General features: G+C 40.1%; 1 protein-coding gene across 1 annotated transcript in view; it reads right to left on the reverse strand.

Moving 5' to 3' along the window:
• Positions 1-314: 314 nt before the first annotated feature.
• The window catches only part of FAM227A (family with sequence similarity 227 member A), a 50343-nt gene continuing 37895 nt past the window's right edge, over positions 315-12762 (reverse strand). Inside the window, exons 15-16 of the mRNA XM_019734561.2 lie at positions 6922-7047; positions 315-3570 (exon numbers count right to left, since the gene is read on the reverse strand). Coding sequence (XP_019590120.2) covers positions 3489-3570; positions 6922-7047 — 208 coding nt within the window. The 3' untranslated portion in view covers positions 315-3488. The remainder of the gene's footprint in view (positions 3571-6921; positions 7048-12762) is intronic.

A 12762-nucleotide genomic window follows, 5' to 3' on the forward strand; every position in this document is an offset into this window, starting at 1 on the left:
GTGGATATATGTTAGATATATATTCTTGGAGTTTCAAGAGCTCAAATTTGAGAAATGCTATAGTAGAGAACTAAAGAATGAAGAGTCATCACACACACAAAAAGAATTTCACTGGGTACATCTCCCCTTAACATATTTCATTCACTCAAGAGATGTTTATTGAATTCCTACTATGTGTCAGACACTGTGCTAGGTGTTAGGTGCTAGGGATTCAACAGCAAACGATGCAAACCCTAGTGGGGGATATAGATAAGTATATAGGCAATTACAGTCACACACACACACACACACGGTGCCAAAAAAATGTATACACATTTCAAGAAAGGAAAACTGTATTAAAATTGTAATACTCAACATATACCAATAACAAAAGATGAATACAAGTCACGTTTAACTTCTGCAATTACAAGAGGTGCTCAGACTGGTTACCATCAGCGTACAGACACCTCTGATAATGGTGAACTACTGCTTGAGCAATGTTGACCAAAGTGTCCACTTGTATACATTTTTTGGCACTTCTGGTATACCAAAACTCCCAACTTCAGCATATAGCTGCTCAGAGAGGCATACCTATGACAGTTTATTTAACCAACATTTAGTAAACACTGGTCTCAGTTCTCTGCTGGATATGGAGATAAAGACAGGTTTCTGCCCTCAAGAAGCCGTGAGTCTAGTAGGGTAGATACAGAAACATAATCACATACAGGGCAAGATAAGAAGGATTATACATACTTGTATATGCAGTTGGGAACCAAGCAGATCTCTCCCTGGGGGTCCTCATCTAGGTGGTAACCCTTAATTTGGGGCTGAAAGGATAAGTAAGGATTTGCCAGCTGGGCATTGTGGGAAAGACAGATGGAACACAGAGGCTTATTTAGGAAGCTGCAAGTAGTTCTGTTGGAGTGAAAGGTGCTAGAGAGACGTGAGCTCTCAGAAGCAAAGGAGAGAAGCCAAAGGTAACATTTGATAACTAACATTTATAGCACTTACCGCTTTCCACAGATTAGCACATTCACTCCACACAAAGAAACCATGAGGTAGGAACTATTTATTATCCCTGTTTACAGATGATGGAACTGAGGCACCACAAAGTTAAATAACTTGCCCAAGACTCACAGTCTGGCTCCAGTGTCCATGCTCTTAACCCATGTGCTAAACCTGTATATGCATAATCAATTCAAACCAGGACTGTAGGATTTTAACTTCATCTGTTCTAGTTTAACATCTGAATTTCCTTTCTTCCATGCTGAGAATACTGGTTCCCAGCAACATTGGGAATGACAGAAGTGGAGTATCACACAATTACTCATTTGCTTTATCCCACATTACAGTAAATGCTTGTTAACTGTTCTCTTTGATGCTCTGCCCCTCCCCTTATAAAGGGCAAAGGATTCTTTCCCATAATTTTCCCTTCTAATATTTACAAAGAACGGAGACAGGTCTTTTCATCTTGAACTTCCTGAGAGGCCTATGGTTATGAGTCCTCGGTAATTTCTGGAAAGGGTCCGTGCAGGGATGATGTTGGACCCAAGTGCTGTGCAAAGGACAGTCTTGAAAGACAGCAGTGCAGTTTGCCCTGGGCCAGAAAATCAGGACACCTCCTTTCTGGGTTGGGGCTAGTGGTAGACATAGATAGGTAAACAGGCATTTACATCCACTGTGGTAACTGCTACCATAATGAGGGTGCAGGAAAGGCCATCGGACCATGTAGGAGGGGCACAAATGTCAACTTTGCTGGTGGTGTATCAGGGAAGGCTTTCTGGAGGAGGGGACATCTACACGGGGTCCTGAAGGAGGAGCAGGAATTAACGAGACAGGGAGGAGTTCACAGGGAAGAGGGAGAAGGAATATCCAGATACAAAAGCAGCAACAGGCAAAAGGTCCAGAAATAGGAGAGGGAGCATTTCTCCTGAGAAGAACTGCAAATAAAGAGCTGATTGTGGCTTGGGTGGCGGACCGGAGGCAAGAGAGAATGCTCTGGTCATCGGAGCCGTACGGTGCCTTATACATGGCACATGCTCAACATGTCCTGGTTTCAGAAGAGTATGCTTTTTAACAGCAGTGATAACAACAACAACAATAGCTCGTAGCAGTTACCAAGGGGAATAAGCTATGCCAGGAACTTTGCATTAATTATGTCATTTAACCATCACGACAACACTACCCTCCTAGGCAGGCATTCCTTTCTGCATTCAAGCAAGCAAGCTCAGAGAGGTCAAGTCATGTAGCTACAGGGATTCAAAGCTCGGAATTTTCTGGGGCCAAAGCTGGAGCTCCTTCCCTACCCCCCTTCCTCCATCCCTTTACCTGGGTGATATTCTCCAAGGGAGTCACCTAGAGTTACACTCGGGGTTCGAGTGAAGATGCATATCCGTGGGAGACAGTGTAGGTCCCAAGGATGTACTTATTTGCGTCTTGGTTCAGGCAAACAGCCATCTGCATGATTTCTTCCCTCTGAGCTGTGCCAGGCAGACTGTTCTAACACAGAACAGGTCACCCCCTTGTGCTCTGAGGCCAAAATGATACCAGCCAAGCCTCTAAGCCCAGCTGCAGACCCTTCTGCACACTGGCCCCTGTACCTCTGCACCTCAGTGAAGTCTCTCTGACTTGGTTTTCCTTGGAGTTCCCACAGATCCCTAGCAAAGCATTCATGCACTTTTTGGTTTCTACATCCTACTACCCCTTCTTCCAGATTGTGAGCCCCTTAAGGTCAGGGACTCTGTTTTTATTCATCTCTGTATGCACAGGAACTCGTCCAGGCATGACATAGAATAGACACCCGGTGAAGTTTTGCTCAGTCTCTCCAAGCCCCAGTGTCCTCTAAGGACAATGGAGTAACAGCACCATTTCACGGGGCCCCCAGGAGGATGAACCAAGATAATGTCGAAAAAGAACTTACCAGAGCACTCACCACATAGTAAGTACTCGATAAATGATGTCACCTATGATTACTATTGCTATGTTACATAGTAATAGTATACATTCCATGGTGTTCTTATTAAACAAGTGAATGAAAGAACTAGTAAGTAGGAGAGGCCGGATGGCTCAGTTGGTTGGAGCACTGGCTCTCGACAGCAAGGTTGCCAGTTCGATTCCAGGGTTGTGGGCTGCGCCCCCTGCAACTAAAGATTGGGGATGGTGACTGGACTTGGGGCTGAGCTGCGCCCTCCACGGCTAAGTTGGGGGACAGCGGTTTGGAGTTGATGGCCCTGGAGAGACACAGTGTTCCCCAATATTCCCCCCCAAAAAAATAAAAAGAACTAGTAAGTAAATGCATGAGTGAATGAAGTGACTTAGCTTCAATTTAAATCCTGACTTTGGCCCAGGTAGACATGAACTTCAATACTTTTTGTCCCATGGACTAGAAATGACTAGATGTGTTGCAGTATTATTATTATTTTGTTTGGTTTGTAGTTTTTGTTTTAGGTTAAACTCAACAACATGCATAGGCTTCATCCAAAAAGTTCTCCCAGTTCTTGGACAAGGATTCATCCAGGTGAGCTGGAAGGCGAGAAGCTGAGGAAGAATACTTTCCTTTTGTACGTTGGTTCCAACTTCTTGGTGAACTCTCTGTGGATGAACCATAAAGACACAAACAAAAACAGATTTAAAAACCAGTGTGATCAAGAGAATGAAGAAGGGAATCCCCAACATATAGCCTAGAAATCCACCATCAGGAGTGAAGCAAGTCAGGGAAATAAAGGTGAAATTGATAGACTATGTAAAATAATTGTACTGAGAGATTTGTACAACCAAGGGAGAATCTGGAGACAAATTGCAATAAATACGAGGTTGGAAAATTAAGTTCGTGAGCTCATCCTAGAAAAAAATGCTCCATGCCTCATTGCTGAATATACTATGGTCACCTTTGAAATACTCCCCTTGGGAAGCTATGCAACGACGCCAGCGCCTAGTCCACCCTTCAAAGCAATTTTGGAACGTTTTCTGGAATGGCTATCAGAGCTGTCGTCATATTACCCTTGATGTCCTGAATGTCATCAAAATGTCTTTTCAATATTTCCTTTATCTTCAGGTAAAGAAAGAAGTCATTGGGGGCCAGATCAGGTGAGTAGGGAGGATGTTCCAATACAGTTATTTGCTTACTGGCTAAAAACTCCCTCACAGGCAGTGCCATGTGAGCTGGTGCATTGTCGTGAAGCAAGAGCCATGAATTGTTGGCGAAAAGGTCAGGTCATCTAACTTTTTCACGCACCCTTTTCAGCACTTCCAAATAGTAAACTTGGTTAACTGTTTGTCCAGTTGGTACAAATTCATAATGAATAATCCCTCTGATATAAAAAAAAGTTAACAACATTGTTGCAACAAGTTTGCAAACTTAATTGTCAGACCTGTACATAAGGGGAAAAAAGCGAGAAAACAGGCAGATTAAAAAAGAGAGAGACTTAGTTCCAGGGATGGCAAATAGTTTTGCAAGAAAAGAAAACTAACCACAGTACACTCTGTGGCTCATGGCAATGGTACTGATGGTATAATAATGCTGACTCATGATCCAACCAAGATCACAACAGAAACCCATAGGGAGGATGGGAGATGGGAAGGTGTGCGTGTGAGACAGAGCCTAGGCCTCACCTTTCCTAGTGAGAACTCCATAGATAAAGCCTGACACTGAACGATCGAGGAGCAGAGCAGCATGAGATTTAGACATAAAGAGGAAAACAAATACCAGGACAATCAGTTAAGAAAGTGGAAAGTGTTGTTGCTGGAGAATAGGAAAAGGGATCCAGGGGAGTATAATTTTTTTGTAACAAGCTTTGTAGAACCATTGATCAGATAATTTAATAAGCACTTGTATTATGCTAACTTTGCATCAAGCATTGTTCTCAGTGCTTTATAAATGTTAACTAGTTTGATCCTCATAACAACTTTATACTATACATACTATTTTACACATCAGGAAACAGAGCTGCAGAGAAGTAATCAAATAGAGAGGCAGCTCTATTTGATTCTTAAAGATAAATATGTATTATTTTAATTAAAATAAAAACAAAAAATTTAAAATCAGTGTGACCTTTCAAGAGGATGTATTCCTAACTTCACAAGTATAGAGAGGCAAAGTTCTAAAATGTAATCAGTCTATTTTTTCTTATAAGAAATTCACTGGACCCAGGCTGTGCCCTCCCAAATGTGAAACTTTTGGAGCTTGGAGGTTCTTCCCTGTGGGTGAGAACTTGTGCGTTTTCTGGCGCTTCATAATTTCAGTGCCCAATAGTGAGTGAGCAGGGTAAGGACTGCCCTACAAGGTAAGCTAGCCCAGGGCCCAGAAAACCAGGGAGTCCTGGGCTCGGCTAGGCCTGTGCTCTGAAGCAGGCATGCTCGAAGGCTTCCTGAATTACGGAATGTCAGGAATTTCAGGGGGTAAAAAAATGATGCTTATTAATTACTGGCAGTTTCTATGCCAGGCTCATTATATGGGTTAGATCATTCATACATAACACCCATCACATTTTTATGGCCAAGGAAACAGGCCAAGAGAACTTAGGTAGTTTGACTTAAAGTCACAAAGCCGGGCAGGGCAAAGATTCAAAACCCCAGATCTTTTTAGAGTCAAAGCTCCTTCTACTGCTTCATCTTTTCCTGTGGGGGAAACTGAACGGTAACTCCTTTACCTGATTAATTTTTACATGGGGCTCTCCTAGAGTAGTCATCCCTACCAACATGGATCCACAATGGCCTCATTATGAGGAGAAGATATTGGAACTTCTACTATTATTATCTCATCCTTTTTAATTTCTTTTTTTTTCTGCATGTTTTATAGTATACATACTATATCAGTATAGGACCAAATATATGTCTCTGGTTGTGTGTGTGTGTGTGTGTGTATGATTTCTGAATAATTAATATATTATTAGTGGCTGAGTTCTCATAAATGTTTGAGAGAGAGAGAGAGAGAGAGAGAGAGAGAGAGAGAGACAAGATCAAGAAAGTTGGGGACTATGATCAAGAGGTATGGGCAGGGTTCCATACAGAGGTAAACATTTGTGGGAGACTGCAAATCCTCCAAAATACATACACACTCCTTGGTGAAGACCACCATCTGCCGTCAGAACTTTTAAAATCCAAATCTGACCATGTGGTTTCCCTGCTTAATGTCTTCCAGTGGCTCTCCCTGACTTAGAAAATAAAGTACTTCATGGAAATCCCTTCATGAATTGTCCAGGGATCTTCTCCACGCTCACCATCCCTGGAAGCCCCTCACACACTTTCGTGAGCTCCTGCCATGCTACTTCCTACCTCTGAGCTTTCCCTCCTCTGCTCCATCCACTGAGAATGCTGGCCTCTTTTCTCAGCCCCTGCTTTCTGCCTGGCAACCACCTACTTAGGTCAAGGGCCACGACTTCTGTAAAATGTTTCCGCGTGGCTCCAGGCTATTGGGTTCTTTGTCCCATCTGTCTAAGAGCACCTCTGGAACTTATGGCATTTATTTGTTGATAGATCTGCCCTCTTTCTACCAAACTGTGAGCCCCTTGAAAATAGGGAGTGTGTCTTCGCTACAGTTATTTACCTAGTGTCCACTGCAGGGAACTTTTGAAACCTTTCCAAACCTGGGCTAGCTGCTGTATAAATTGCAGTGAATCATCTCTACCTCATATGGCTGTTATGAAGGTTAAAATGAGGTCATGTTGCTGATGTGTGTAGCTTAATGCTTGGCACAGAGAAACCAGTTAATAAATGGCAGCCAGTATTATATTATAAATTAGATTTTGTTAGTTATCATGTTTTATATGAAATAATGGGTAACAGAGTAAATGTAATGACCCAAGCAAAAAATTCCCACTCCTGTTTTTCAATCAGCCTAGGGAAAACTATAATGGACTCTTTCCTCTTTCCTGGGAATAGTTATTTCTATTTCTTAGTCTTCAGCCACAATTTACTTTTTCTCCTGTTGTTGTTCTACTGTACCTGAAATTAGAAATATCAACGACTTCAGAGGAGCTTTCTTGTCCTGGGGAAGAGAATTCATCAGAGCTTGAAAGTGACAAGTGAGAGTAGTTCAAATCCTGTCTCCCTTCTTCCTCCTTTTCCTTCCTGTGGGGCAAACAAAAAGGACATCAACAAAAATTAGCTCAAAAATTCAGTGTAATTTCTTCAAAGTTTTCACTGGAATCTCAATAGGTGTTGAAAGAAAAAGTTTACAAATCAACCAATCACAGTGGCAGTAGCAGACCCCTGAAGCGGAGGGCTGAACACACCACGGTGACTCCTTCATTTATTTTCCAAGCTCAGACCTGTTGCGTGCCAGGCACTGGATTAGGCACTGGGAAAATCCAGGACAAGATTCCTGACCTCAAGGACAAATCTTCAGTCTAGGGAGATGGACAAGCAAATCTATGACTAAAGTAGGCAAAATTCTGTGGAGTGTGATCAGGAGAGTTTAGGGCACATAATGGGTACCCTGAGTAGGCAAGTCAAGGAAGACTTCCTAGAAGTGATGCCTGAGCTGGGTTTTAAGGTCAGCTAGGGGTTAGTGAAAGTAAGTAGTTGAAGTATAGTCAAGTCTGATGGAACAACAATAATATCAGTAAATTAGATTGAGCTGGCTTTTTATATGTTTGAGAATCTAAGATGAGTATCAGAAAGACTATTAATGAGTCACCATTGATCCTATAAGATTCAAACAGATGGGTCTCAAGCTAAATGGCTATTATAAAAAAAATTGTGGTCTTTTTCTGGTTCGAAGGAAAATTCAAATTAGGTTTAATATCGGATGATTTCCTTGGGTAAATTTCTCAGCTCATTAAGCTTTGGTTTCTTCATTTCTAAAATGGAGAGTATAATACCATCTATCTGTGATAGAGATGGTTAGCTACCAACCCATCACCCACTCTCCACTTTTTCTTTAGCAACGGAGCCAGGTTTTGTTTAAGACAGCAATGAGTCCAGATTAGATTAATAAACAAACAAACGACATTTTCCAGCCTCCTTTGAAACTACTATCACCATGTGACTAATAGCTGGCTCTTAAAATGGTAATGTTATATGGTACTTCCAGGGAGGTTATTAAAAAGGGAGGGGAGACATGGGATTGACTACAAATGGGCATGAGGGATCTTTCTGGGGAAAGAGCTTTAGAACTTTTTGAAAAAGTTGAAAAACTGGATTGTAGTAATTGTTGCAAAACTCTGTAAATTTACTAAAAAATCACTGACTTGTACCCTTAAAATGAGCAAATTTTATGGTAAATTATACCTCTATAATATGATAAATTAATAATAATTATTATATACTTATAAAAGAACATTTGAAATGTTTTTTTAAATAATTTTCTAAAATGAAGGTGTGGTAGTCATGGTTCTAGCAATGAGATGTAAGTGGAAATGTTGTTTGGGGCTTCTGGGAATGCCTCTTAAAAGAGAATGGGGTTATAGATTAAAAGTAAATGAAAGGAGAAAAATATACCATGCCAACACTAATCAAAAGACAGCAGAAGTAGCTATACTAATTTCAGACAGAGCCGACTTCGAAGCAAGGAAAGTTATAAGGGATAAAGAAGGTCATTATATAATGATAAAGGGGTCAATTCTCCAAAAAGACAATCTTTTTTTGACAGTATAGTATGCTCATATATTTATAATCACTTCCTCTTGTGACCATATTATAATGAGACTGAAGAAACACAAAAGTGTATAAACTCATAAAAATCAAGTGAATGTGAGGAATACATCTGCTTAGCACTTGTTTCTGTAGATTTCTGGAATCAGAAAGTATATACACTCGATGAAGTGTTGTAGAGAAGTAAGTCACACCCAGAATATGCATGAAGGTGTATAGGTCCGGAGAGGATACCACGGAGCAAGTTGTACTGTATACCCAAAGTTCTCCATCAATAATTCTAGTGTGGCCTTAATTAAGTATAAACAGAAAATCATGAATCACTACATATTTGGTAAGTGCTTACAAAATTAAAGAGAAAGTCCAACTTAAACAAATTTAAAAAGCTACTTTGCAGTACAAGAAAATTCATCAAACAAAAGAAAATTAAAAACAAATAAACAATAAAAAAAGGTAAACAAATCCTCAAACTTGAATGCATATTCTTAGAGAACATCAAGGAGAATTGCATCCATAAAACAAGAACAGAATGCAATGAAAAGGAACAGTCAGTAGAACAAGAGCCCTTAAAAATTAAAAACATAATTACCAAATATGTTAACATTAATGTTGAAAGATAAACTAAATTAAATTATCCAGAAAGTATAACAGGAATACATAAGAGAAATGAAATTAAATAAATAGCAAAGTCAACCCAAAGGGTCCAGTATGTCAATAACCAGTATTCTAGAAAAGAGAAAACAGGAGAATACTATCAAAATGATACTGATATTACTACTAATAGCAATTATGCTACTGATAATATTAATATTATAACTAATGATAATGGTAATAATTTCCTGCTATTTTACTTAACTGTATTCATTAAATCCTCATATTAGATAAGTTACAAACCATTCCCAGTGGCCTGAGGCTAGTATGGAAGTAGCAGGCCACCAGAGGCGACGCTCTCTTACTGAAGAACATCAGAAAAAGACATAATTCTTCATGTGTGTGTTCCTACTAATAGAATGTCAAACTACACAAGGCAAAAACTGATTGAACTGCAGGACAAATATATGAATCCACTATCATAGTTGGAGACTCTAAAACCCCTCTATCAGAATTGGACCGATCCAGCAGGCAGAAAATCAGTAAGGACATAACTCAGCAGTGCCATCATCACTCAACTGGATATCATTGATATCCATAGACTACTCCACCCAACAACAGCAGAATACACATTTTCCTCAAGCTCACACATAACGTACACCATGATAGACCACATTCCGGGCCAAAAAATATACCTTAACAAATGTAAAAGAATAAAAATCATACAATATCTGTTCTCAGACCAAAATGGATCAAATAAAAATCAGTTAACAGAGAGATAGCTGGAAAATCCCCAAATACTTGGAGATTAAACAATGTACTTCTGAATAACATATGGGTCAAAGAAGAGAGATCAACAGAAATTTAAAAATATTTTTAACTAAATGAATATGAAAACACAACTTATCAAAATTTGTGGGATGCTGAAAGCAGTGCTTAGAAGGAAATTTCTAGCATTATATGTATATATTAGAAAGGAAGAAAGATCTAAAATCAATCAGTTAGGTTTCACCTTACAACTTAATTAAAAAATGGGGGGCCAGCCTGATAGCTCAGGAGGTTGGAGCTCCGTGCTCCTAACTCCAAAGGCTGCCAGTCGATTCCTAAATAGGCCAGTGGGCTCTCAACCACAAGGTTGCCAGTTCGACTCCCACAAGGGAGAGTGGGCTGCGCCCCTGCAACTAGCAACGGCAACTGGACCTGGAGCTGAGCTGCGCCCTCCACAACTAAGACTGAAAGGACAACCACTTGACTTGGAAAAAAGGCCTGGAAGTACACACTGTTCCCCAATAAAGTCCCATTCCCCTTCCCCAATAAAATCTTTAAGAGAAAAAAATGGGCCGAAGACCTTACCAGATATCTTACCAAAGAAGAGATACAGATTGCAAATAAGCATATGAAAATATGCTCCACATCATGTCATCACAGAAATGCACATTAAAACAGCAATTAGATGCCACTACACACCTACTAGAATGGCCAAAATCAAATGACAATACCAAATGTAATATATTTATTCATAATTGCCAAAACTTGGAAGCAACCAAGATGTCCTTCAGTAGGTAAACGGATAAACAAACTGTGGTACCTCCAGACAATGGAATATTATTTAGCACTAAAAAGAAATGGACTATCAAGACATGAAAAGACATGGAGAACCTTAAATGCATAGTGCCCATCTGAAAGGCTATATTCTGTATGATTCCATCTATATGACATAAAAGGCACAACTATGGAAACAATAAACAGATCATTGGTTGTCGTGGGTTTGATGGAGTAGAGCACAGAGGATTTTTAGGGCAGTGAAAATATTTTGCATAATATTATAATAATAGATACGTATCATTATACATTTTGTCTTAACTCATAGAACAGATAACACCATGAGTGAAATATAGGGCAGCACGCTTGCTCAATTGGTTAGAGAGTGAGCTCTGAACAACAGGGTTGCCGGTTTGATCCCCACATGGGCCAGTGAGCTGAGCCCTCCATAACTAGATTGAAGACAATGAGCTGCTGTTGAGTTTCCAGAGGGGCGGCCAGATGGCTCAGTTGGTTAGAGCAGGAGCTCTCAACAAGTTTGCCGGTTCAATTCCCACATGGGATGGTGGGCTGCACCCCCTGCAACTGATGATTGAAAATGGCAACTGGACTTGGAGCTGAGCTGCGCCCTCCACAACTAGATTGAAGGACAACGACTTGGAGCTGATGGGCCCTGGAGAAACACACTGTTCCCCAGTAAAAATTAAAAAAAAAAAAAAAAAAAAAGTGAACTGTAATGTAAACTTTGGACTTTGAGTGATTATAATGTGTCGATGTAGGTTCATCCAATTGTAACAAATGTTCCACTCAGGTCCAGATTGAAGGTCAGGATTGTTGCTAATGGAGGAGGCTCTGCATGTGCTGGGGCAAGAGGTACATGGGAAACATCTGTACCTTAGTCTTAATTTTGCTTCTAAAAAAGTATTTTTAAAACGAGAGGCGAGAGGGGAGAGAGAGAGAATGAGAATGGGTTTAGCTCTCGTCTTCCCTTCCTTTAGTTGCTGGTCTACAGACAGTACACCTGGAACTCCAGCAGCCATCTTGATGGACTATAAGGACCCCGACGAAGGAAGCCAAGGATTAGGAGGGTGGAGTTGGGTCCCTGAAGGCCTAGAAGCACCATTTCAAGCTACACTGTGTCCCTCCAGACTTATGAGTGAGAATCAACCTTTGTGCCACTGTAATTCCTTATTTTTCATCTTTATATTTGACAAAATATAATACTAACTTATACATTATGTGAAAGAGTTGTTCAGGAAATAAAAAGAAAATTTGAAGATTTTGTTTTCTGCAGAACTTGAAATAAATAGGCTTTCGGCTTGGGGATACTAGATTAGTAGAAAATAAAGAAAGTTAAGTGGAAGTCTGCCTACTAGATGCAGGATCCCTACCGCCTTTGTTTCCTCTGTTTCCAGAATGCCATTAGGCAGGCATATGACCCACAGGCAAATGACTGGAGGATTCTTCTTCTAAGAAACTGAACTGCTTCTGAGAAAAGTGGCAGAGATGCTGATAATTGAGGGTCTCTCAGTGAGAAAGCTGTCTTACTTCCCTAATCCCAGAAAAAGAGAGCCCACCAATTGAGAAGCCATGCCTCTGATACATCCACTGTCAGTTTTTTAGAGCTTCACTCTTAAATATGAAGACAGCCCAGGATCATCCATAATTTAAGGAAAACTCAAAGATGAAAGTGCATTCAAAACAAGCAAATAAACAAAATACATAAAAAGGTATCCAAGAAAGATACCCGCAGAAATAATATGGGGGGGGGGGTCAGAAGAAACTAAAAAAAAAAAGATTAATATCCTCAGTTATAGATGACAATATCACACCCATGAAAAAGAAGAGGAGTCTATGAAAAAGAAACAGACAAAATAAAGAAAGAGCTCACTCTAGGAAATTAATCATATTATAGAATTTTTGAAATTAAAATAAGTGGAAGATAAAATGTAGAAACCCTCTTAGAAAGTAGGACAGAAATTCATACAGCTAGGAGAATAAAGATAAGAAAATTAGAGAATCAGTCCAGGAGCTCCAACAACTAAGTATAATCCAGAA

Source organism: Rhinolophus sinicus, linkage group LG02 (genome assembly GCF_036562045.2).
Source record: "Rhinolophus sinicus isolate RSC01 linkage group LG02, ASM3656204v1, whole genome shotgun sequence".
Taxonomy (NCBI): domain Eukaryota; kingdom Metazoa; phylum Chordata; class Mammalia; order Chiroptera; family Rhinolophidae; genus Rhinolophus; species Rhinolophus sinicus.